Genomic DNA, 22,167 nt, shown 5'->3' on the forward strand with positions numbered 1-22,167 from the left:
AGCTCTCAGCTAACATGGCATCAAGAGTAAATGGCCAGTAAATGTCTGTTTTTTGAATACCTTTCTGAACAATTACTTGTATGCTCAGGAGTCAGAATCCTACCCCTAACAATGATCTCCATCCTAATCCAACTCCAACCCCCTCTAAGCCCCCTCTAAACATGGTCTGCATTATCCCATTAGATTCTGCTGTAAACTGAATGTATCCACTTCTTTTGGACTCATGCCCAAATTTAATTTACCTCTGATGGCGAGTCCACATTCTACATTGATTTTAGTGCCACATTCATCTGAAAACTAAATAGACCCCAACTCTCTCCCAGTATGTGCACGTGTTTCTCAGTGCAGTGCCATACAGCTAACAGTTTTTAATCTCAGTGAGCCTCAAACTTGAGCCTACCTATAATTCAGTCTTTAAATAGCAGATCTAGCATTCCCCAGCTTTATGTACTTCACATGCCACAGTCAAAGAACTCATTGCAACTGAAACTTAGTATTCACTCCTGTCTCTTCAATCCACTATTTAAAAACTAGCCCATGTCAATTTTGCTTCTCTGATGAAAACTGATCTTGTCCCACAGTATGTGCCCTAAAATCAACTGATACTTTTGCTGACAATACACAAAGAGCTTCTGCTACTTAATTAGTTATTTAATTCTGCAAATGCTGCTGATACTAATAATGTTTTTTTGTGTGTGTCAATAAATAAGTCAGCATCCCTCAAAAAAATTCAGGGACTTTCAGTTATGTCACTTCCGTATCACTAAAAAAAGCAGAATTGCCCTTGATTGAAACTAACATAAGTGAAAGAAGGATCAGCCAGCAACAGCAAATGTGGGCAGTTCCTAGGGCAGTCTTTTTGCAGTCACTTTTCTGCTTGTAAGTGTATTTTAAAATTATCAATTTAAAAAGAGAATCAGAATACTAGCATGTCATTGTGTAATATATCAGCACAGTTCAATAAATATTAGAACTCTATACAGCACTAAGCAGAATCCTGAGTAAGATACACAGCTCGCTTCAGCCAAGGGAAACAGATGAATATGGTAGAACTGCAGTAATTTGAACTCTGGGGTATCAATTTAATGCTGCTGGCCTGGAAATAAGCCATCCTGACAATTGACTGCTTCTCATATAAACCTTTTCCTCCTTGCATGACATCGTGCTGTCAGCACTATTTATTGCCATTTGATGGACAGGTACTGGTATTCCTGCACTTGGAGAGCACTAAACATGCTGCAGCACCTCAAGATATTGTGACTGAAGTACATTTAGAACTTCTGGTAGAAGTCATTGACTAAAGGCACAGATGTTGTGAGCATGCTGACAATTCCTGAAGCCACTGGATCAGCCTGAAAAACTGAAACTGAAAGAAATGGGTGAAAGCCCTTCAGTTAGTTTCTATGGGTGACTATGGGCTTATTTGTCATTCCCAAAGCCCATTTGTATTTTAGCTTGATTCACTTATTTGAGAAAGATAAATCTATATATTTTCATTTTGTTTCCTCATTGGTGTTACACTCTATGTCATCTTCCAAGACTCCTTTGGTTTAGGGATATTAAAATATTTCTGGGTGTGTTTGCCAATGAGAAAGAAGGTACATGACTCTTATCCAGCTCCTGTCCCATACAACAAGCCAAATGCCACAGGTGGAGTATCTTTTTCTTCATAAATTTTACACATTTACTGGTGTTGTTGCTGTCTACTCACCCAAATTCTAGGAGTTTGAAGTATAAGAAGGTCCAATTCTGCAAGAATGTAGGTAATTGTAACAGTATTTAGCACAATTGAGAATGAGAGCCCCCACTTTTTGAATAACTAGCCCTTACCTCCTGGGCTCTCTGCTCCTTTTCTGATTCTAATAACCTCACATTTTGTCTTGTTATGGTAAAGCTGGTGGCTCTTCAAGAGGCAGAACTTACTTGCCCTACCATTGCTACTCAAAATAACAAGCTATGGAAACCATAACATTCTCTGTCACCTTCCTTATATGACTATTTTTTATCATAGTGTGACGACTGATTTACTTTCATCATCCAAATACTTCTTTCTAACTTGGCCCTAATGCAGGGCCATCATGTTCTCCAAGGCGTTTTCTATAGTGGGACTGCACATTTCAGCACTGAAATGAAGCTACTCTTCAGTCCAAGCACAAGCAGTTTGTCTTTTGACTTCTGAGCTCTCATTGTCAGTACTTGATCCTGTGACAGGTGTTCATGTTCTTTCTTTTTTGTGTACTACTCCATCTTTCCTGTTCTAATAGACAAGCATTATTAAACTTTTTGTTATTTTGGATGTGCTGAATTAAATGAGACAGAAGAAATTCAAAAATCCAGAATTGTTCCTTTTTGTCTTTCCTGTTATTCTCTTTTCCTTTTCTTCCTTTTTCCTTTTCTTTGTTCAGCAATGGGGCTCTTAAGGTTCCTATTGAATTTTTTTACCCTTCAGAACACAACAAATTAAATTAGATGTTGCCTGGTCATTAAGATAGTCAGTGAGATATCCTGTGAAGAGGATTTGAGAGCTTGTAATATAGCAGAGCTGCAGTAGAGCTGAGAGCAGGAACTAAAGGAGGCAGCTGAGTCATGAGATGCACAGCAAGCCACCTTCCCAATTCCTCCCCACAGACAAACTGGATCAGCATTTACCTGAAAAGCACATTTCTCAGGCTTGTCTTTTTGGAGCAAGGTTTGAAATCTGTAGTTGGACCCCATAATGCTATCTGTATTTTATTCTTTAATGCAGATGAACTTATCTACCTGGCATGCAAACTGTAGTCACTTGATACCCAAAGCGATATACTTGGAAATGGCACACTTAAGGAATCACAGACATACAAGGATGTACAAATGTTGTTTAAAACTTCAAGACATTTACAAGCCTAGAGGGTATTTTTGCAATATCTCATGAAATTGAATAACTGAAAATTATATCACTGTGAATCCTCCTAGGAAAACACCAGGAAAAATAGGGGGAATCTCACAACTCTGACACTAGCTGTATTTTTCCTAACCAATTAATGGAGTTAGTTCAACTAAAGAAGCTCAAGGTACGTAGTTTCACTGTGTTGTACAACCAAATTAGTACACAAAGTATCAGCGAGAAGCATAATCTACTCTTGTTGTGAAATCCGTGATGTTACTGAGGCTACAAGAAAAGTGAAGTCAGCACACCCATATAGTAACAGGAGTCAATATGTTTTGTGTAAGAGACCAGGAATGCTAACAAAATATGGGAACACTGAAACATTCAGTAGAAAACAAAATCCAAATTATAGCCATGATTTGGAAATATCTTCATTTTCAAAAAATAATTTGATTTTCCTATTTCTATGTTATTTCTCTCAGCTTTTCTGGTATTTCCATCACCATGGTATAGAGGCTTTCCATTTTCTAATCAGATATTAGGAAGAATTTCCCAACTGGGCAGTCAGTAACATACTGGAGACTACAAAGTGAAATGCTGCTGAATCTCTTTTATTAGAGCATTTCAAGAAGACATAATGTTCTGTCTTAGTGCTTGGAGATGTACTAAATGACCTACTGAGCAGTCCTTCCCAGCCCTGCATTTCAGTGATTCTGACTCAGAACAGTGATCCATTCTAAACTTATTTTAATCAGTGTAAAGTTCAAGTCAGTTGCCCAATGAGAGCTTCAGCTGATACAAGGACTTTAACCTTCCAGCACTGCCACGTTTATTACACAGTCCATTCACTGATACTAGAGGAGGCTGGACATACTATTATTGGCAAGAGAACTGATATAAGCGACAGGTCTCTGAGGCAGTTCCATCCTATTTGTGATTCACGATGAGCCATGAAAACCAAAGACAGCAGAGGGGATCTCACAGCTCATGCCCAACATCCTGGTGCAGGCAGGGCCACCAGCTGCCATACCTGACACCAGACCAGGCTGCACAGAGCCCCATCCAACCTGGCCTTGAACACCTCCAGGGACAGGGAGGAAATAATACTGATGTGTTGAACAGTTGCTTGTGTTTGGACTCTTTGTTAATGTTTTTTTTTTTAGGTTAAAAACTGCACACCTTGACAACTTGGCACAAAGGGTCTATGAATGACTTTCAAAGGGGTGAGAATCCCAGAGACTGGGAAATAAGGAAATACATCTACAGTCCAGACAACCTAATGTGCCTGTTATCTTAGACACTGCCGTCTTAATTTGATCCAGCCCTTTAAGGAATGACGTATCAGCCCATGAGGGCTGCAGGTTTCTGAAGGAAGGCGTCAAATGCGGGAAATTTCGGATTATTTCCATGGATAACATAGTGACTTTTGGGTTGGTTTTTGGGTGTACAGCATCTGGTCACGGGTCTATGGGTAAAAGGAAGAGAAACAGCTGGATATAAGAAGAAACAACTGGCCACGAAGATCGGATTTCTAGCGCTTAAGTTCTAATTGTTAGCGACGTTTCGAACCAACGACAACCGGACCGATAACAGAACCGATAACAGAACCGCCCCGCCCCGCCCCGCCAGCGCCGCGCAGGGGTCGGAGACTCACGTGACGGTGCCAACATGGCGGCGCCGTGTCAGCGGAGCAGTGTCGGCTGCTGAAGGAGGCGCGGCTGTTCCGGGTGATGGGTTTTGAGCGCTCCCGGTCCCACCATGCAGCCCCCGGCCCGCGAGCAGGACACCCGCACCAAGAGCATGTTCGTGTCGAGGGCACTGGAGAAGATCTTGGCGGAGAAGGAAGCGAAGCGGCCCCCGCACGGGCAGCTGCGGAGAGCCTGCCAGGTGGCGCTGGGTGAGTCCGGCCGGGCTGGGAGTCGCCGGGCCCGGAGCGGGACAGAGCCCGGGGCTGGGGCGGTGACACAACGGGGGTATCGGGGTCTGTGGGCCGAGACCCGGGAGAGGAGGGAAGATGGGGAAGCGCTGCTTTGGTGCGCAGGGAGAGCCCCGGCTGCTGTCTGCTCTGCTCGCTTCTGGCCTCGGTGTGGAACAGAGTGTGTGCCGCCCTAGGATTGCTTTCGAGCAAATTAATGACAAGCTTAAATAGGAAATGAGTTGTGTGGGGATCCGTGCGTCCTGATCTCGTGGGATCTGATACTTTTCTTCCAGCTTGTGGCTGGGCTGGTAGAAACTGCGGTGCAGCCCCAGATGGGCTGTGGTGTCCTGCAGGACTGAAATGTCTTCTGAACTTGGCAGTCTGGTTCTGAAATCTGCAGCTACAAATCCATCCTTTTGTTATGTAGGTGTGTCTGCTAAAGTTCTGAAAGCATGTGTTCAGTTGCAGAGAGGAAACACCAGGTGGATGCCCCATCCTTGGAGGTGTTCAAGACCAGGTTGGACAGGGCCCAGGGCAACCTGATGTAGTAAAGGTGTATGTTTGGTGGCCCTGCCAGGCAGGGGGGTTGGAACTACATGATCCTTGAGGTCCCTTCCAACCTGGGTCATTCTGTGATTCTGTGTGAAGCAGTGCGGCTCTCACAGGTTCAGATCTTGGTGGCCTTTCTTATTTTATAGAGGTGACATCTCTCGTGGTATGGATTGCTTTTTCCTTTAATTTGAGTGTGTTTTTGCAGAAAACTGAGAGTTGAGCAGAGTGTGTAAGTAAGCCAAGCGGATGCAAGTCTCGTCAAATGTACTGTAGAAACAAGCTTGAAAAATTGTCTAATTTTCCTATTCGCAGTTCTTACCCTGAAGAAATCTGTAGCTTCTAACTGTAATGATGGTATATCCAGAGAAAGGTAGAAATGTGCGGCTGCTTATTATTATTTGAAACAAACATTGTGAATAATTGAAACAACTTTCTCTAGTTACTTTCCCTTTCTGACTTCTTCAGTATCCACCCAAACCTTTTACTTGTTTGGGAGCCTGTTTTTCTGCAATGTAAACTCATTTAGAGGGTAAGAAAGGGAACTTTCCTTAAAGATTGCTAGCATAGGTTTTTGTTTACTAGCACATCTAAGGTTGTGATGTTGGGAGGATGCAGTAGTCACCTATTAGCATTTGCCTTTTGGATTATAGCTGACCTTTGGGTCTGAAGTACGGTGCACTTGGGGTCTGTTAATTCTCTGAAGATAGATGTCCATTTTTCTGATCCTGCTGGAGGAAAAAGAAATGTCCATGGACTTCACTGGACTAACACAGGGGTTAGCAAGAGTAGATAACCTTCTGTTGGCCAACTCGCCCGCCCTAGCAGTACTTTGATTACTGTACTAAAGGACTTCTATAATATTTGGTAAATGTTACCTCATCTGAAGTTGACAACATGATTGCAGTTCTTTGTGTTAAATTCCTTAAACTTTTTTAGGTGAAGTAAGCTTCTTTTTACTCAAATCAGATCTGCTTAAGTTTATGTAAGTGTAATTAAGCTTATAAAATAAAACTTAGTTTTAAATTATCAAGCCCTGTGCTGTAGTAAATGTGGTTGGGAGTGCAGGTAGAATGTTACTTACAGAAATCAGACCAGACTTCTTAATTTACACAACATGTTATTCAAGAAAGAAGCTTCAATACTTCCACTAATAGTAAAATGCAGCTGGCCTCTGATAATTAAATCTGAGTACAAATAACTTGACATTTCTCTCAGATTGGATTCACTTTAGGGACCTGCTCGCTGTGTCAGATGTTGTTCTTTCCACCCTACCCCATGTCATATTTAAAGTAATCCCGTTCTAGCTCTCTCTAAGTTTACTGTACTTTCTTATGTGTACAGTATTCTCTTTAATGGAGCATTGTTGTATTATACCTTATATAAACTGTAAAGCACAGACATAATTCATAAGTAAATTCTTATTCTAAATAGGGAGGAACTGGTGCATTCTGGAGCTACCGAATTAAATTAACCTGCAGCTATTTCTACAGTTTGCTGTAATGTTACTGAAGTACTCTTTATGTTAATTACACATGCCTTAAATTTCTGTTTGGTGAGACAGAGGAATGCATTTCCAGCTGTGGGAATGATGGTCCTGTTTTCATCTACATTATAGAAGTGCTTCACTGCTGAGAAATTACTGCTGACAGTTGCTGTCATTCTTATATAGGGAAATCTAGGTGGTAGTTAACGTTAAACTATTGTTGTACTTTTCTTCTATTTCCAATAATAACTTTTTTCATACTGAACCAGTAGTTTACAGTTTTGGACTGCAAAATGTCTTTGTGACTGTATGGCAATGAGAAGTACTGTAGGCTCAAATAGGTTATAAGCATGAGAAGGGTGAAAGGAGTGCTTATTTACTCCTGAACTGTGCAGGGCTTGTTAGCTTGCACTGTTGGCCCAGAGCAGTGACAGATGTGCCCTTGAAATTGGGATTGGTAACAAAGCCCGTTCTCAGGTGGTTTTTTTGTTGGATTTTTTTTTTTTTTTTCTCTCTCCACTTCCCCCCTGGTGAAGCAGACGGAGCAAATGTTGAGTAAGCAGAGTTTGAATGGATTCCTTCATGCAGTCTCTTGCCTCATCAGTAGGTGTAATACTTGTATCCTGTATCCTTAGTGCCAGTAAATCCCAAGGGGTGGGGAGAAATGGACTTCTAAACAGAGGAACTGTTCTGCTCTGCTCTAGAATATGGTAATTTTTTATTTTATTTTATTTTTTAAAGAAAACTGGTTTTCAACAGCCAGCCAGCATATAAATAGTTGTCTAATAAGCACTTCTGTGGAGCTATAGGTGTACGTGATTCTTGGTAAGCATAGTGAAACAGTCTGTATCCTGACAGGTTTGTAGTGGAACGTGGCACATATCACATCGCAGCAGGTCATGTGGGCGAAATGCTAATTGTGTCCCTGGGTCTCTCAAACTATTTGTATTACCCCATTAGGACTGTTTTTAACGGCATGCTATGCAGCCAGCCTGGTTCTGTGACCTTTGATTGCTCAGGTACTTCTTTGTATGTATTTGGAGCTTTGTACACAACAGGATGTGTTCAGTTAGTTTGTTAATAAGCTTAAAAAAACCAATCTCTTAATCCATGCCTTCACTTAGGAATCTGCGTGCATTTAAGTCATCTCTTGATATAAATGATGCATGTCTAGAGAAAGTTTGTTGGTTTCGTAAAACCTCTTGGCTATTTCTGAACCTCTAGCTCAGAGATAAAGCAAGAAGATCTTGTTTCATTGTGCAGCCTCCTCTAAAGGATTTTCTATAGTTGATCAGAGTCAATTTGTTGGGTTGTTGCTGTAGCTGTTTTACATCTCGCGCGACCTGGAATTAGGCAATGCAGTGGACTTCACACAAAATGGAATGAAACAGAAAGCAGTTTGGACTGTTCCATGTTTGCGTTGGCATTGCTCTCCGCTGTTCTGAGCTGCTATGGAAGGACATTGCTCTTGTCCTTGTGGGGAGACAAGTGATGCCATTTGCTGCTCAGCGAATGGGTTTGCTTCCACTGTGATGAACTGGACTGTTAAGATAGGATACAACTAACTGTAGGGTAGGCAGGAAACTATGTCCTTTGTTTTAATACATAGTGTTCACACTCATCTGGTATTGGAGTTCCTTTCTGCCTGTACCTGGCATTGCTTTCATTGCGGCAAGAAGCTCTGGAAGAGAAGGCTGCAGAGCTTTGCTTGCTACTCCTGTTGTGCTGGCTGTAGGAATGCTGGAAGGCTGCGCTGAGTGGGCAGCACATCCAGGGTGTGGAGTCAGAGATGCTTCTGATTGAGTAGATGGATTCATGCCGGTGCCTTCTGGCTTTGAAAGCAGCAGGCAGCTCTGAGAGCAGAACCATCAGGTGAGGGTCAGCCTTGTCCTGCAATGGCCTTAAGCTGACCTGTGCTCAGACTGTGCTGGAGCTGTGGAAGCGACTTGGCTGTGCCCTTATTCCCATGTGGAATGGAAGTGTGTGGCACTTGCTAGAAGCTGCCTGTGCCTGGTCTGCCTTGGTGGCTGTTGGCATAACAGAATTCAGTTAGGCAACAGTTTGTGTTTCGTTCGCTTTTGGTGGTCAGACCAACAAATGAGCCCTGGCAACGTGGACATTTCCAAATGACCTTGATGTAATCAGCAGCAGGAGCGTGCCTGTAACTTGTTCTCCTTGTCTGACTTATTCTTTTTCTGCCAGCACTTTTTATTGAAATATAGTTGTGATGCAGACATTTTTAAGCTGCTTTGGAAAATCCTTTATATAAAAAGAAATTGTGGGGGGATTTTTTTTTTTTTTTAATTTGTTTGCTAGATTTGGTTCTTAAATGTATGGAGGATTTTGGAAAATGAAATTATCATTGCTTTGAAGGAACACAACTCTTCTTTATTCTTAAGAAAAGATTTAATGTAAATGACAGTGAAGGTATTACAATATAAGAAAATATTAAGATGGGTCTGGGTCATATTTTCTTAAGGCTAAAATCTTCATGAAATTTACATTTGAAACTTCTTTAGCTGTGCTGCTCTGCTTGTGGTTGGTATATGATGAATGTGACTTGTTTGAAAGGAAGAAAAATTCATCTGTTGTTCCTTCCCTGCCAGAGAATCTCAATACACATAACTTGGTTACTCCCTGAATGTGGAACTGAGCACTTACCCTATTCTCAGCTGCAGATCCTAAGAGTGAAACCTGTTTTCTTGTGGAGTATTACCTTTTACAATATAGTATTTTCTTGGGTAGGACTCATTGCTTAATATTTCTACTGTAACTTGGTTATTATTATTATTTTTACAAATGAGGTTGGGTTGAGAAGTTTTTATTTAGGGAAAAAAACAGAATCATCTCAACCCCACCCCAAGCATTTCTCCCAACAAGCTTTCCTTGTTGGCCTCCCATCGGAACCGCATGACAGCAAAGACAGCGCCTATGACCTTCAGCTTTGTTTCTGCCGGCAGCTGAGTGCCTACAGAAAGGAGGATGCCAAAGCTCATCTACATGAGCTGACCTAAATTTTGGGTGATAGGCTGGCCAGACTAGTTGGTGCTGAGCAGGTTTTGGTTTCGGCTGAAAGATCACTAGGCTGGATTGTAACTGTAATTAAGATGTGCTTTTCTTAGTGAAAATTTGGTAAGAAAACCAAATGTCTCTGGAGAGTTCAACCAAGAGACAGATGTACCAGTACTATCTCCATGCTGCCTTCTGTCTTTGGTGGCCTTCATTAATGGAGAGAGTCCCAGGAAGTCCCAGCTGTGGTGTGTCACAGCTTGGAGTTTTCTTGGCGCTTTTCTTCCACTTTCTCTGTAGAGGAGTGACAGTAATGGTAAAAAAAAAATGGGTATACTATGCAAGGTGTGCTCTGTAAGGGGTGTTCTTTGTGCACAGTTTAACCTGATAACATCCATCCATTGCAGTTCTTAATGTACGGTCTTGGGAATTAATGCTTCTCAGATGAAATAAATGACTAAGGTTCATGGGCAGCACTGAAGTCACTTGAACTCTGCATGTCCAGTGGTGCCTCCCCATAGAATGATCCATTTCTGACAAATTTGCAGTTGAAACAAGTTATGTAGCTGTGGTAACTTGTAGGGGTATATGTTTAAATGTATATATACTTTTTTTTTTTTTATTTTTTTTAAGATGCCTTCTGAAGAATATCTGGGGAAGAATAATTTTTAAATGTGGAAGTTAAGAGCCATACCTCCCTATAGGTGGTGTCTGTGATGTCAGGCTGAGGGTGTTACAGAAAAGGAGTAGCAAGTACTCAGTTGTAAGACTTAGATTTGAAATTGCTTTGCTTTATTATACTTTCGGTATTTGTGTTGTTGTCAATCAGTTATGCTGGGTGTTAAAACTTTTGCATTTTTTCTTTCTTCCAGATGAAATAAAGACAGAACTGGAAAAACAAAGGTAAATTATTAGCTGCTGTAAGCTATGAAAGAAAACAGCAAAACTGAATAATTTGGTAGTGGAAATGTGAAAGTACACCCAAGTTACTGCAGTGAACTTGTGAATACTCGGTTGCTCACCTTTATGCCAAAAACATGATGTGGCCCATATCTCCCTCTTACACAATGTCTGTGGCTCTGGGTACTCAAACCATAACTGCCTTCTGAATTTCACTATGAAATAATTGCAAAACTTCTAACAGGTGTTAGATTTTCACTTCCTATTACTGGGCTTAATATAGCCTACTACAATACCTGCTATTGCTGCTTGCAATTTTCAATTTGATAGCATATGATCTTAATTACATAGATCAAGAATACTGATGTAATTTAATTATTAACCTAAAATATTAAAACATTGTTCCAGGACTGTGCAATGATTTTGAAATGAGCTCCAAAAATACATTTTTTTTTTCTTAGTGTACTTCATGCTGGCTCTGTTTATGTAATTCAGAATGGCTTAGTTTTATCACTACAGTATCTACACTATCTACAGTATTTCAGGTTGTGGAAGAGGTCAGATGCAAAACGCAAACAACTTTGCATTTTTCATGTGTGATTTTAAAGAAAATCAAACTTTTTAAAGAAAGAATGCGTAAGAGATTCTTGCATTTTGCTTGTATGCTTTTATGTACCATTTAGCTTTAAATGTGAAAAAGGAGGATGGGTAGTTTGCTGTGATAATATGTTTAGAAAAATAAACAACTCTTCTCCTTTGACCTAGAGAAGGCACTGTTGCTCCACCAAAAGCAAACTTCATTGAAGCTGATAAGTACTTCCTTCCCTTTGAGCTGGCCTGCCAGTCAAAGTCACCGCGCATTGTCAGTACTTCACTGGATTGTTTACAGGTAAGTTAAAACTCAGCGAGAGTGGAATGGAATAACATGCAGTTACAATTTGTATGCTCTTGGCATAAAAAAAGAGAAAAGTATTATTGTCTTGAAAACATTCAGCTGTGCTGTGGATGTTTAAATGCATAAATTGCAAAGTATGTTATCATCAGATTTGGCTGAAAGCTCATCTTGCAGAAGCAAGAAATTCATGTGTTTTGTTGTTTTACAGTGAAACAAACGTTCATTGAAGCTCACAGATTCTTATATTGTTCTTTAAAAATATTTAATATCTGTTGCTTTAAAAAGAATATTTACCACGGTGTCCATTGTAGTTCTGATGTGCTGGGAAATCAGACTTCAGAATTGTTCTACCTTGTTCCTCTCTCAATACTTAAAGAAAAAACAAATGTGACTTAGCTTCATCATGCCATTTTTGACCAAACCTTTCTGTTGTGAGAAGGTTCAAAGTCAAAGGCTGAATAAATTTTGTCTAGTTGCAGTATTACCTATTAAATCTTGTCTAAGTGTGTGAACAGCACAAGTATTTGCTGACCAGGCTATTGAAGATGTTGAATTTCTGTTTTTAAACTGTTATAGCAAAGTAGGCTGCCTAAACCTCTTTTTATGGCATACTCAACTGTATTTTACTAAACAGCATATGGTTATCTAAATCACAGAATTACAGAACTAACTTGTGTTCTTTTCGCCTAGAAACTTATTGCATATGGACATATCACTGGCAATGCCCCGGACAGTGGAGCTCCTGGGAAACGCCTGATTGACCGGATAGTTGACACAATTTGCAATTGCTTTCAGGGTCCTCAAACAGATGAAGGAGTACAACTGCAGATAATTAAGGTATTTTGTTTGATACAGTTTGTGATTATATGATTTTAATCAGCTTTTTTCCATCATTGATTTTGTAGCTGAAAAAGTAGACATGAAACTCAGGATCCAGTTTCTCCATTTCTTGCAGCATTAGGTATGTTACTGAATTTAGAGTGTTAAATATGTTACTGAATTCAGATCTATTGTTTCATGGAATTTTTCAGGCTCTCCTCACTGCAGTAACATCTCCACATATAGAAATTCATGAAGGAACGGTTCTCCAGACTGTTAGAACTTGTTACAACATCTACCTGGCCAGTAAAAATCTTATTAATCAGACAACTGCCAAAGCTACCCTTACACAGATGCTAAATGTCATTTTCACACGGATGGAAAATCAATCTGTATGTATTACTTTTGCTCATCTTCAACTTGACAAACTAATAGGATGCTTTTGTGTGTTTATTGTAGTTTAATATCTGTTTATTTGTAATTTAAAATAGCTGTCATATTCTGCAGTGAAGCATGCTGTAGTGTACCAGTTTAATTAAGAGTAAAATAGGAAGCTTATCGCTCATTACAAGGTTTTACCATTTCACTTTCTGATGAACAGTTTTGTACAAATGATGTGATGCTTCTCAAATAAGCTTTAAACTCCAGTGCCTGAACTGAAGTGGGTCTTTGTCATTGGAGCAGCCAAGCAATGTGTTTTGCTTTGTTTCTCATAAGTATGTGAATTCTCAAGGGAACATCAGTTGTCATATTTATTTATTTTCCCTTATGTTTTCTGCCTTAGATAATTCTTTTTCACAATGTTTTCTCAAGGTACAAGAATCCAGAGAATTGGGAAAAACAAATCAGCAAAAACCCCAGTCTCCTGCAATTCAGGCGGTGACCAGGTCTCCAAAGATGGGTCAGTTAAAGCAGCACTATCAGGAAGCCAAATGCACTGCTCCTGTAAGTGTGGAATTAACTAATGGTGAGCCTGAGAGGACAGGATATGGAAACATGAAGCCAGAGCAGGATTTGGTTCCTACAGCATCAGGTGAACAAGAATTGCTTTCAGTTGCATTTCTGTTGCAAAACGTTCTCTTACACTACTGCTAGGAGAAACAAGTGGGGCTATTGGCTTGAATAACATTCACATCTTGGCAGCTTTTCAGTGTATCCAGGCTATTATTAGATATTGCCTGCAGTATTATAACCACCGAAGAAAGGCTTACTTCTGTCTTATAATTCTTATGAAACTACATATGGTTCCAGAATATAGAATTATACTGGAACTTAACTCGATTAGTTTGACAGAAGGGAAGGAGAGGAGAAACGTAATCATGGTATGCCTTAAGTGATAGTGGTAAAAATATGTATTACAAGAACGTTATCATGTGCATATACTGTATCAAAATAGAAAAGAAAGGTATTCAGAAGGGAAAAAATCATAACACTTGATAAACACAGAGGACGAAGATGCTGCATTAAAAATGCGAGTGCTTGGAAATAAATTATGGAAATAACATAAAAGAATATGACTTCTTTGAAAAGGTTTTAAATGAGAACTACTTGAGAATAACTTACTACCTCTAACCTTTCTGCCTCTGTCCCCTTTTTCCTTTGTCTTCTTCCTAAACAAAAGTACAAAATTCAAAATTATCTCTCTGTTTCATCAGAGGAAACAACTGATGGAGGAAAGGAAATGGTTAAAGGCATCTTGGAAGATGTGGTTGAGTCAGCTGTGAAAGGTAGCAAATCTTCAGAAATCAAACAGATGCATGTTTATTGTAAAATTCTTATTCCTGTAATTATAAAAGCACAGATTCTTTCTCAATGTTGTTACTAAGTGCCTTGTAGAGAACACATACTAAAGCAATAAGGAAAGGCCTTTTACCATCTTAACAGATTCTTCTTTTGCTTGTAGCTGAAAAATCGTCTAGTTTACTATTGCTGCTTCTGTGCCAGTCAGTTGTAGAGCTTCACAAATGTCATGGATTGAAAAAAGTTTCAGTTGTATTTTTTTTCTCCCCTTTAGTAGCTGAAGAGAAGCAAGTAACAGAAATGGCTAAAGCTCTACCTGCAATAGAGACTGCAGATACTGTTCTTTCTGGCTCCAGTAGTGAAAATGTACAAACAAATGGGCTTTCAGATGATGGACAGTCTGTTTCCTCTACTGATAATCTGGTAAGTAACTTCACTGGATGCCTGTGTATGGATGGGAAAGGAGAAAAAAAATTATGCTAATGAATACAGTGGGATTTTGAGGAGACAAAGAACAGAGGGCTTAAAGTTCGTGTCCTGCTTAGGTTCAGAAAGGAAGCAGCAAATTCAGCTTAAGTAGATGTTGAAAATGACTGTTCTAAAATTAATTGTTAATTGTAGTTTAGTATTGGTGGGAGGAGAGAAAGGCAGTCCTGATCACTTGGATTCCAGTTTAGGTTTCATTTATGAGTTAGCAAATCATTAACTAATTCTTTGAAGAGCTGTAGAATCTTTCTTAATTGCATTATTCCTTTGTCTCACTGAGTGTCCAGTATTTTATTTTTTACTCCTTAGGATGCAGATGTATCTGGACATCAAGCTGCTGCCAAATTTTCCCATATTCTGCAAAAGGATGCCTTCCTTGTGTTCAGGTCACTGTGCAAGCTCTCCATGAAACCACTGGGTGATGGACCACCAGATCCTAAGTAATGAAACTGTATTAATTACGCTGTTCTCTCCTAGTAGTTTTTGGAGACAGGGATGTGGATAAGTAGTTGCTGTATGCTATAGTGGGTATTCAAAATTTATCACTCAGACCCTTATTTCAGTTAGCATGATGAAGCAAATGTCAGTCCTATATTCACGTCTTTACAATGTAGTATCTGAAAGATTTCTGCATACAAGTATGTATTTGGAGATACAGTAAATCTTTATTTTCTACTTTGATTCTTTTTTCTAGATCCCATGAATTACGTTCTAAGATAGTGTCTCTCCAGCTCCTTCTCTCAGTACTACAGAATGCTGGTCCAGTTTTCAGGACACATGAAATGTTCATCAATGCAATCAAGCAATACCTTTGTGTAGCGTTGTCTAAAAATGGAGTCTCATCTGTTCCTGATGTGTTTGAACTCTCTCTCGCCATCTTTCTCACACTTCTCTCGAATTTTAAGACACATTTAAAAATGCAGATCGAGGTGAGAAAGTCTTGCCATTTTTCTGATCTCTAATTCTCGTGTAAGGACACTCCAGTGATTAAAAATTCAATGGCAACTTAACATCTTGGTTTTGTTTGCATAATATGCTGATAAATTAATTCTGTATTTGAGTTCTTCCATACGTGAGATTATATTTTTCAAGAGAAATTGTGAGTAGAAATGAATTTGTACGCTTGACATAGTTCTAACAAGTTTCAGATCAAGTCCTTTTCCTCATGTATTTTGCAGGTGTTCTTCAAAGAGATCTTCTTGAATATTTTAGAGACTTCTTCAAGCTCGTTTGAGCACAAATGGATGGTGATTCAGACTTTAACTAGAATTTGTGCAGGTATTTATATTGTCGAAATAGCAGATTCTTCCTCTGGCAGCAAAGGAAAATTATTTTCTCTATATCTCATGTTTAAGAAATTCTTTGGGGAAAAATGAATTTGATTCCTTAAAGCTTCAGTTAAATGTGTATATTAAAACCCACTGCCTGCTCTGAGTATTTGCTTTTAAAAATGCTGTCACATAGAACTATAATTCTTGTGCTTTCATTTTTTTTTTCAAGATGCCCAGTGTGTGGTGGATATTTATGTGAACTATGACTGTGATTTAAACGCTGCTAATATATTTGAACGCCTTGTAAATGATTTGTCCAAAATTGCACAGGGACGGAGTGGGCATGAATTGGGAATGACACCTTTGCAGGTAAGGCTAACAGCTTTGAAGATGAGGTACAATTATGTCTATAGGTTACCGATACTTCCTGTAGTTTATGTTGCTTGTAACCTATTGATATTACTTATTTTTTATTAGTTAGCTGTATTAGATAAGTATTTAAGCTGGATAATGAAGCAGCATGATTGATTTACTTGGTTTTGCAGTGTGTCTGCATTGTGACACTGAACTTGTTCTGTGCTCTTTTGATCCTCCCTCCCTTAGTGGGCCAGTAAATGAGCCTTCTTTAATCATATGTTTCTTTCACCAAGAATGAAAGTAATATCAAGAGACCTTAGAGTCAGTGTTTGGATGAGCTGGTTTACTATAAAGTTAAAGTAGTGAGATACTTGTCTGATGCCATAGAAACTTGCTGGATGTTCATAATCATTCATAAATTTAAGTTGCATTTAAGAATTGGTGTATATGGCCTTTTGATTGTACTTATCAGCTGTGAATAGATCCAGCACTTAAAGCAGCTGGAATGTGGCATCAGTCTAGTTACGGTTTCTTTAGGCCTAGATGTGTCCAACCTAAATTGTCAAGGGACAGAAATGTACTTGGTATCATCATAGCTGATAAACTTAGTAAGATTTAGATGGTGTGATGTAAAGCATCCTAAAAATGTGTGGATACAAGTATGTTGTGTGTTTTTTTTTGTTGGATATTTCTAGGAATTAAGCCTGAGGAAAAAAGGGCTTGAATGTTTGGTTTCTATTTTAAAATGTATGGTAGAATGGAGCAAAGACCTTTATGTGAACCCCAACCATCAGACAAGCTTGGGTAAGATTGTTTACCTTACAGGGAGACTAATTTGTTGAATAAGTTTGTTCCTGTGTTTCCTTGTGGTTCAGAAGTTATTCACTAGTATGGATGCTAGGTTTTTACGTGACAATTCATTTATGTATTTTACAAAGGGTTATTAATACTGTTACAGTAGCTGACACTCCAAATGTCTGATTTGAATAACCAGGGTCTGTTTTTAAAACATTGCAGACACTATAAAAGCTGGCATATTCTACTTTAGAAATGTATCTGTATAACATTTGTGTAGTATAGTCTGGCAAAAAGTAAGCCTGCTAAAATTAATATTTTGGCTTATAAACTTTTAGTAGAAGTTTTTCTAACAGTTTTTTACAAAACAGGATGACTTAAGTCTCTTCATGTTTATAAATAGGTACATATAAACCATCTGAACAGGAAATAGCTGAAGGAAAATGCCTTGACAGTGGAGGGAGACGAAGTAGTGTCAGTTCCTTGGATTCCACTGTTTCATCAGGAGTTGGGAGTGTTGGTACCCAGACTGCTGTCCCAGACGACCCTGAGCAATTTGAAGTCATCAAACAACAAAAGGAAATAATTGAACATGGAATAGAGCTGTAAGTTCAATAATGGGGGAAAAAAAAGTGTACAACCATGTTGTTTCTTAGTCTTATATGGTCACAGGTATAGGGTCATGTGTCTGTTGATTTTAGTCTTGAAGGCTCTTGCTTCTTTCAGAAGGGAACACTGAGGGGATACTGTAGTTAAAAAGGAATTCAGTGACATCTTTAGTGGAGTTGAGCTTGTTTCATTTTTTGCTGGTATATAGGTGTGCATGTACCTAGATTGAAACTGATTTGGGTAGGCAGGCACATTGTCTTCCAGCTCTTCAAGCCATTTGTTGTCTTTATTGAAGTAGTTGCAGTGAAGTTCTTGCTCAGCAGTGGTTCATTGCTGTTTCATTAATTTGAAGAACTTTCTCAGCATTTTTAATGGAAATTCTCTGATATCTGGTATTTCAAGAGGGAGGTTTTCACTTATATACATCACTTCAACCATGTTTTTGTCTGAATAGGTTTAACAAAAAACCAAAGAGAGGAATACAGTATCTACAGGAGCAGGGAATGCTTGGCAGTACAGCAGAAGACATTGCACAATTTCTGCACCAAGAGGAACGTCTCTGTTCTGTAAGACTATAGGCAATATAAGATAATTCATATTGTTTTAAAACAACAGTACTCTTACAGTGTTGCTGTCTGATCCTTTTGTATGCACTCTGAGTTCATATTTAATTAATAGGTAATTAAAAGCATAAGGATTCTAATGAATATACTTAATCCCAATGCTGCTTTATGTTTAATAAAATATCCCAGACATTTTAGTAAAGTAGCTGTTTTCAATGAAGTGCTGAGGGGCATAAGGTTTATATATATCTGCATTAGCAGTATCTTGTCAAGTGAAGGAATTTCATGTGGCACAGTGTCAAAGCACTCTCTGCTGCATATGAAGTGGGTGCAAATTAGCTTTACTTGGATCTGTGTTAACGCACATTTCACCTTTAGGGGAATAAGGAAAACAAGAATAAGAAGGCTATGTCTGTTTTCTAGAGATGCTGGTTTCCTGCCATCCTTATAACGGTTCCTTTGCTGACTTAGTGAATCATCTTGCAGAATTCAATGCTGTGCAACTCTTAAGTTTTCTTGCGAAGCTGGCAGTTGGATTACATCGTAGTAACTGTCTCTTGTTTTTTTTTTAGACTCAAGCAGGGGAATTTCTTGGGGAAGGCAGCAAGTTTAACAAGGAAGTGATGTATGCCTATGTGGACCAGCTTGATTTCTGTGGGAAAGACTTTGTCTCTGCTCTGCGTATATTTCTGGAAGGCTTCCGGCTGCCTGGTGAAGCCCAGAAGATCGATAGATTAATGGAGAAGTTTGCTGCTAGATACATTGAGTGCAACCAACGGTAAATCAAAACCTTGTATTGGATAAGTGCCTGAAAAATGCCTGTTTTGTTCATGGTCCTTAAGAATGAGGTACAACTGTTACTCTTACCAGGTTGGGTATTTCCACAGGTGTGTCTGTTTTCTTTCTTGTGAAAAGGAAGGTAACAGATAGAGGAATTAGATCTCCAATAACATGTTTATTTTTTCTTTTTTTAGGCAAACGCTGTTTGCTAGTGCTGACACTGCCTATGTTTTGGCATACTCTATCATAATGCTGACTACAGATTTACACAGTCCACAGGTAGAAATTAAAAAAAAAAAATAAAAGACTTGCAGAAGCTCAGATTTCCATAAAATTTGCATTCAAAACCTGATATTTTGACTCTTTTCTACAGGTAAAGAATAAAATGACAAAGGAACAGTACATTAAAATGAATCGAGGAATCAATGACAGTAAAGACCTGCCAGTAGAGTATTTATCCACAATATATGAAGAAATAGAAGGAAAGAAAATCGCCATGAAGGAGACAAAAGAATATGCAATTACAACCAAGAGTAGTAAACCAAGTAAGAAGGATCTAGAGGCTGGAATGACCACATGTTCTGAACTATTGCATAACTTTCAGGATGGCATGGTGGAGTTCAGGTTGCTTTTGAAAACATCTTTGTGCGATATATAAGTTACGTTTAGTGTACTAATATATATATCTGGAATGAAACTGGCTTAGTTATTGGTTAATGTTGCTATTTCTGTGATGGAAACATGGCTGTGTAAGTGCATCCAGCTCCACTGCAGAAAGGCACTAGAAACTAGATTCATTTTTTTAATAAGAGCAGGGGAAATTATAAGAAACAACTGACATTTGCTGTTATTTTCTTCATCAGCTTCTTGCTTTTATATATAATATATATATAAGATGTGTGCATTTTCTTTATCAGCAGCATGTCCTAGTTCATAGGTAATAAATGTCACTGTCCTTGTGATAGTGTTTGAGAAAAGAGATGCTGAAGAGTATGTAATATTCTACAGTTGCTTTCTTTCATCCACAGCAAACAAAGATTTGTGTGTAGTCTACAGTAGAAAGCAGTGTCTCCAGCTGTGCTCTCCTCATACACAGTGGTCATTCATTTAATTCTGAATCTTCAGCATAGTGCTTTGTTTTTTGTATTTTCCATGGTATTTGCAATTTTCTTAGAACAGAAACAAAACAATCTTTTATGTTTCTTCATCCTTACACTAAGTTAGTACTTTATTTTTAAATTGGTTAAAGGCTTGTTTTGTATGGAAGATGTCAGACTAAAACTGACATCCATTATTATAAGCAGAGTAAATTAATAGACTATGCCTGCCTGACTTGTGCATGTAATAAAAGGCAGAATCTAGGTATATTGTGTAGAATCAAGTCTTAGATTGGGGTGTGGATTTTGCTGATGGAGTTCCTAGCTTGCAACCAATGACAACCTCCTGAATTCTAATGGTTCTGGAAGATTAGATTTCATTGTCAGCACCTTCATTTAATGTCTGTCAATATGAAGGTACAAATTCTTCTGTTGTGTGTGTGTGGGCGGGAAAGAACAAAGCAAACCAACAATTAATCTGCGATGTGTTCCCATTAGGTGTAGCTAATGAGAAGCAGCGGAGGCTGTTGTACAACTTGGAGATGGAACAAATGGCTAAAACTGCTAAAGCTCTCATGGAGGCAGTAAGCCATGCAAAGGCTCCTTTTACTAGTGCCACTCATCTGGATCACGTCAGGCCTATGTTCAAAGTGAGTGTCTGTGAAATTCTTGATATGTCTTCGTTATTAAGAGTTTCAAGAATGGAAAAAAGTGGGGGAAATGTATTTAGTCCCTATATCATAATGTTTTAGGCTAAAATCTTAATGGATTTGTGAACTTAATTTCTTCCTTTCTTTAGCTTGTTTGGACTCCGTTGTTGGCAGCTTACAGTGTTGGTTTGCAGAACTGTGATGACACAGAAGTTGCATCCCTTTGTTTGGAAGGCATACACTGTGCAATTCGAATAGCCTGCATCTTTGGAATGCAGGTTTGTGTGAGACTTTTCTCAAGAATTCTGCTTGCCTTTTATTGCTGAGTCCTATTAAGAGCACTTGCTAGTTTGCCTGCTGCTCTTCTTGCCCTGGAAAATGCTCTAATATAACTGACAATTATGCAATTAAGTAGCATAGGCATACTGGCCAAGTAGCCTTCTCTGCCTCTTTAAGGACTTTATTACAATGTCATGTTTCTCTGTCTTGTAGCTTGAACGAGATGCTTATGTTCAGGCCCTTGCTCGGTTTTCCTTGTTGACTGCCAGTTCCAGTATTACAGAAATGAAACAGAAGAACATAGATACCATTAAGACACTTATTACAGTCGCTCACACAGATGGCAACTATCTTGGGAACTCTTGGCATGAGGTAACAACTTGAATAATTTTCGTGCAGCTGCATTGTTCTTTTAAAATCTGCAGGACTTTGTTCTTCTGGTTTGCTTACTATTTCTAGTCTTTAATTAACCACATCTAGCTCCCGGGATGTGTTTCAACTCTGCTTGAAACATGGATATGAGTGTATAATTTTGTTAGTTGTGTTTGTAGGTGCTTTTGATAAGGAATTAAAACTATGCTTAGTTTGCATTTCAATGCGGTTCATGGAATTCTACACAGAAACTACTGCTTTTTTGTTCATGTAATAAAAAATACTCCAGCTCACAGCTCTTGACTTCTCTGTAGCGTTCAGCAGCCTTTAGACCACAGTTGCATGAAGAAGTAGCTCCACAGTAATTTAGTGAGGGAAAAAGGGAGGATAATCTATAGGAATCATGCTTATTTTCCCAAAGTATATTTTCCAAGAACTCTTCAATCACTTCTAAATCAGTGATGCTGCTAAATTGGAATGTTCCTGCTGCATTATATTTTCTGGTGCTAGACTCTGACTGTGTGATAATATGAATCAAAAGGGGCCCTAGCTGATAAGTTGCATGGACCTGGTTTAAAGCACAACCCCCAAATGCTTGTGCTGATCCAAGGGCTGTTGCAGTGTGGGGGAGTCAGAAAGGCCTGTTCATGCTTTATAGACAGTTTGGGCATTTTTCACTACTTGCACTGTCATTATTAAATGGCAGCTGCTATAATGCAGTTATGC

The 22,167-nt window shown here is 38.9% G+C and overlaps 1 protein-coding gene across 5 annotated transcripts in view; it reads left to right on the forward strand.

The window, feature by feature from the left end:
* The first annotated feature begins 4,518 nt into the window (after positions 1-4,518).
* ARFGEF2 (ARF guanine nucleotide exchange factor 2) overlaps positions 4,519-22,167 on the forward strand; it is a 31,061-nt gene continuing 13,412 nt past the window's right edge. For 2 of the 5 annotated variants that reach the window (XR_014935964.1, XM_015881575.3), the window contains exons 1-21: positions 4,519-4,763; positions 10,701-10,731; positions 11,494-11,617; positions 12,314-12,460; positions 12,655-12,834; positions 13,256-13,475; positions 14,098-14,169; positions 14,457-14,605; positions 14,978-15,108; positions 15,363-15,597; positions 15,847-15,946; positions 16,169-16,308; positions 16,992-17,100; positions 17,495-17,696; positions 18,155-18,266; positions 18,836-19,041; positions 19,238-19,322; positions 19,417-19,588; positions 20,639-20,790; positions 20,940-21,068; positions 21,283-21,441. Coding sequence is in view for 4 of the 5 variants with exons in the window: in XM_015881575.3 (XP_015737061.2) it covers positions 4,625-4,763; positions 10,701-10,731; positions 11,494-11,617; positions 12,314-12,460; positions 12,655-12,834; positions 13,256-13,475; positions 14,098-14,169; positions 14,457-14,605; positions 14,978-15,108; positions 15,363-15,597; positions 15,847-15,946; positions 16,169-16,308; positions 16,992-17,100; positions 17,495-17,696; positions 18,155-18,266; positions 18,836-19,041; positions 19,238-19,322; positions 19,417-19,588; positions 20,639-20,790; positions 20,940-21,068; positions 21,283-21,441 (2,994 nt within the window). In the remaining variant the exon portion in view is untranslated. Of the gene's footprint in view, positions 4,764-10,700; positions 10,732-11,493; positions 11,618-12,313; positions 12,461-12,654; positions 12,835-13,255; positions 13,476-14,097; positions 14,170-14,456; positions 14,606-14,977; positions 15,109-15,362; positions 15,598-15,846; positions 15,947-16,168; positions 16,309-16,991; positions 17,101-17,494; positions 17,697-18,154; positions 18,267-18,835; positions 19,042-19,237; positions 19,323-19,416; positions 19,668-20,638; positions 20,791-20,939; positions 21,069-21,282; positions 21,442-22,167 lie in introns of those variants that run through there. The other 3 variants (XM_085520346.1, XM_015881576.3, XM_085520347.1) reach the window with 3 other exon arrangements.

Source organism: Coturnix japonica, chromosome 19 (assembly GCF_054131305.1).
Source record: "Coturnix japonica strain WE chromosome 19, WE-NBRP24, whole genome shotgun sequence".
NCBI lineage: Eukaryota > Metazoa > Chordata > Aves > Galliformes > Phasianidae > Coturnix > Coturnix japonica.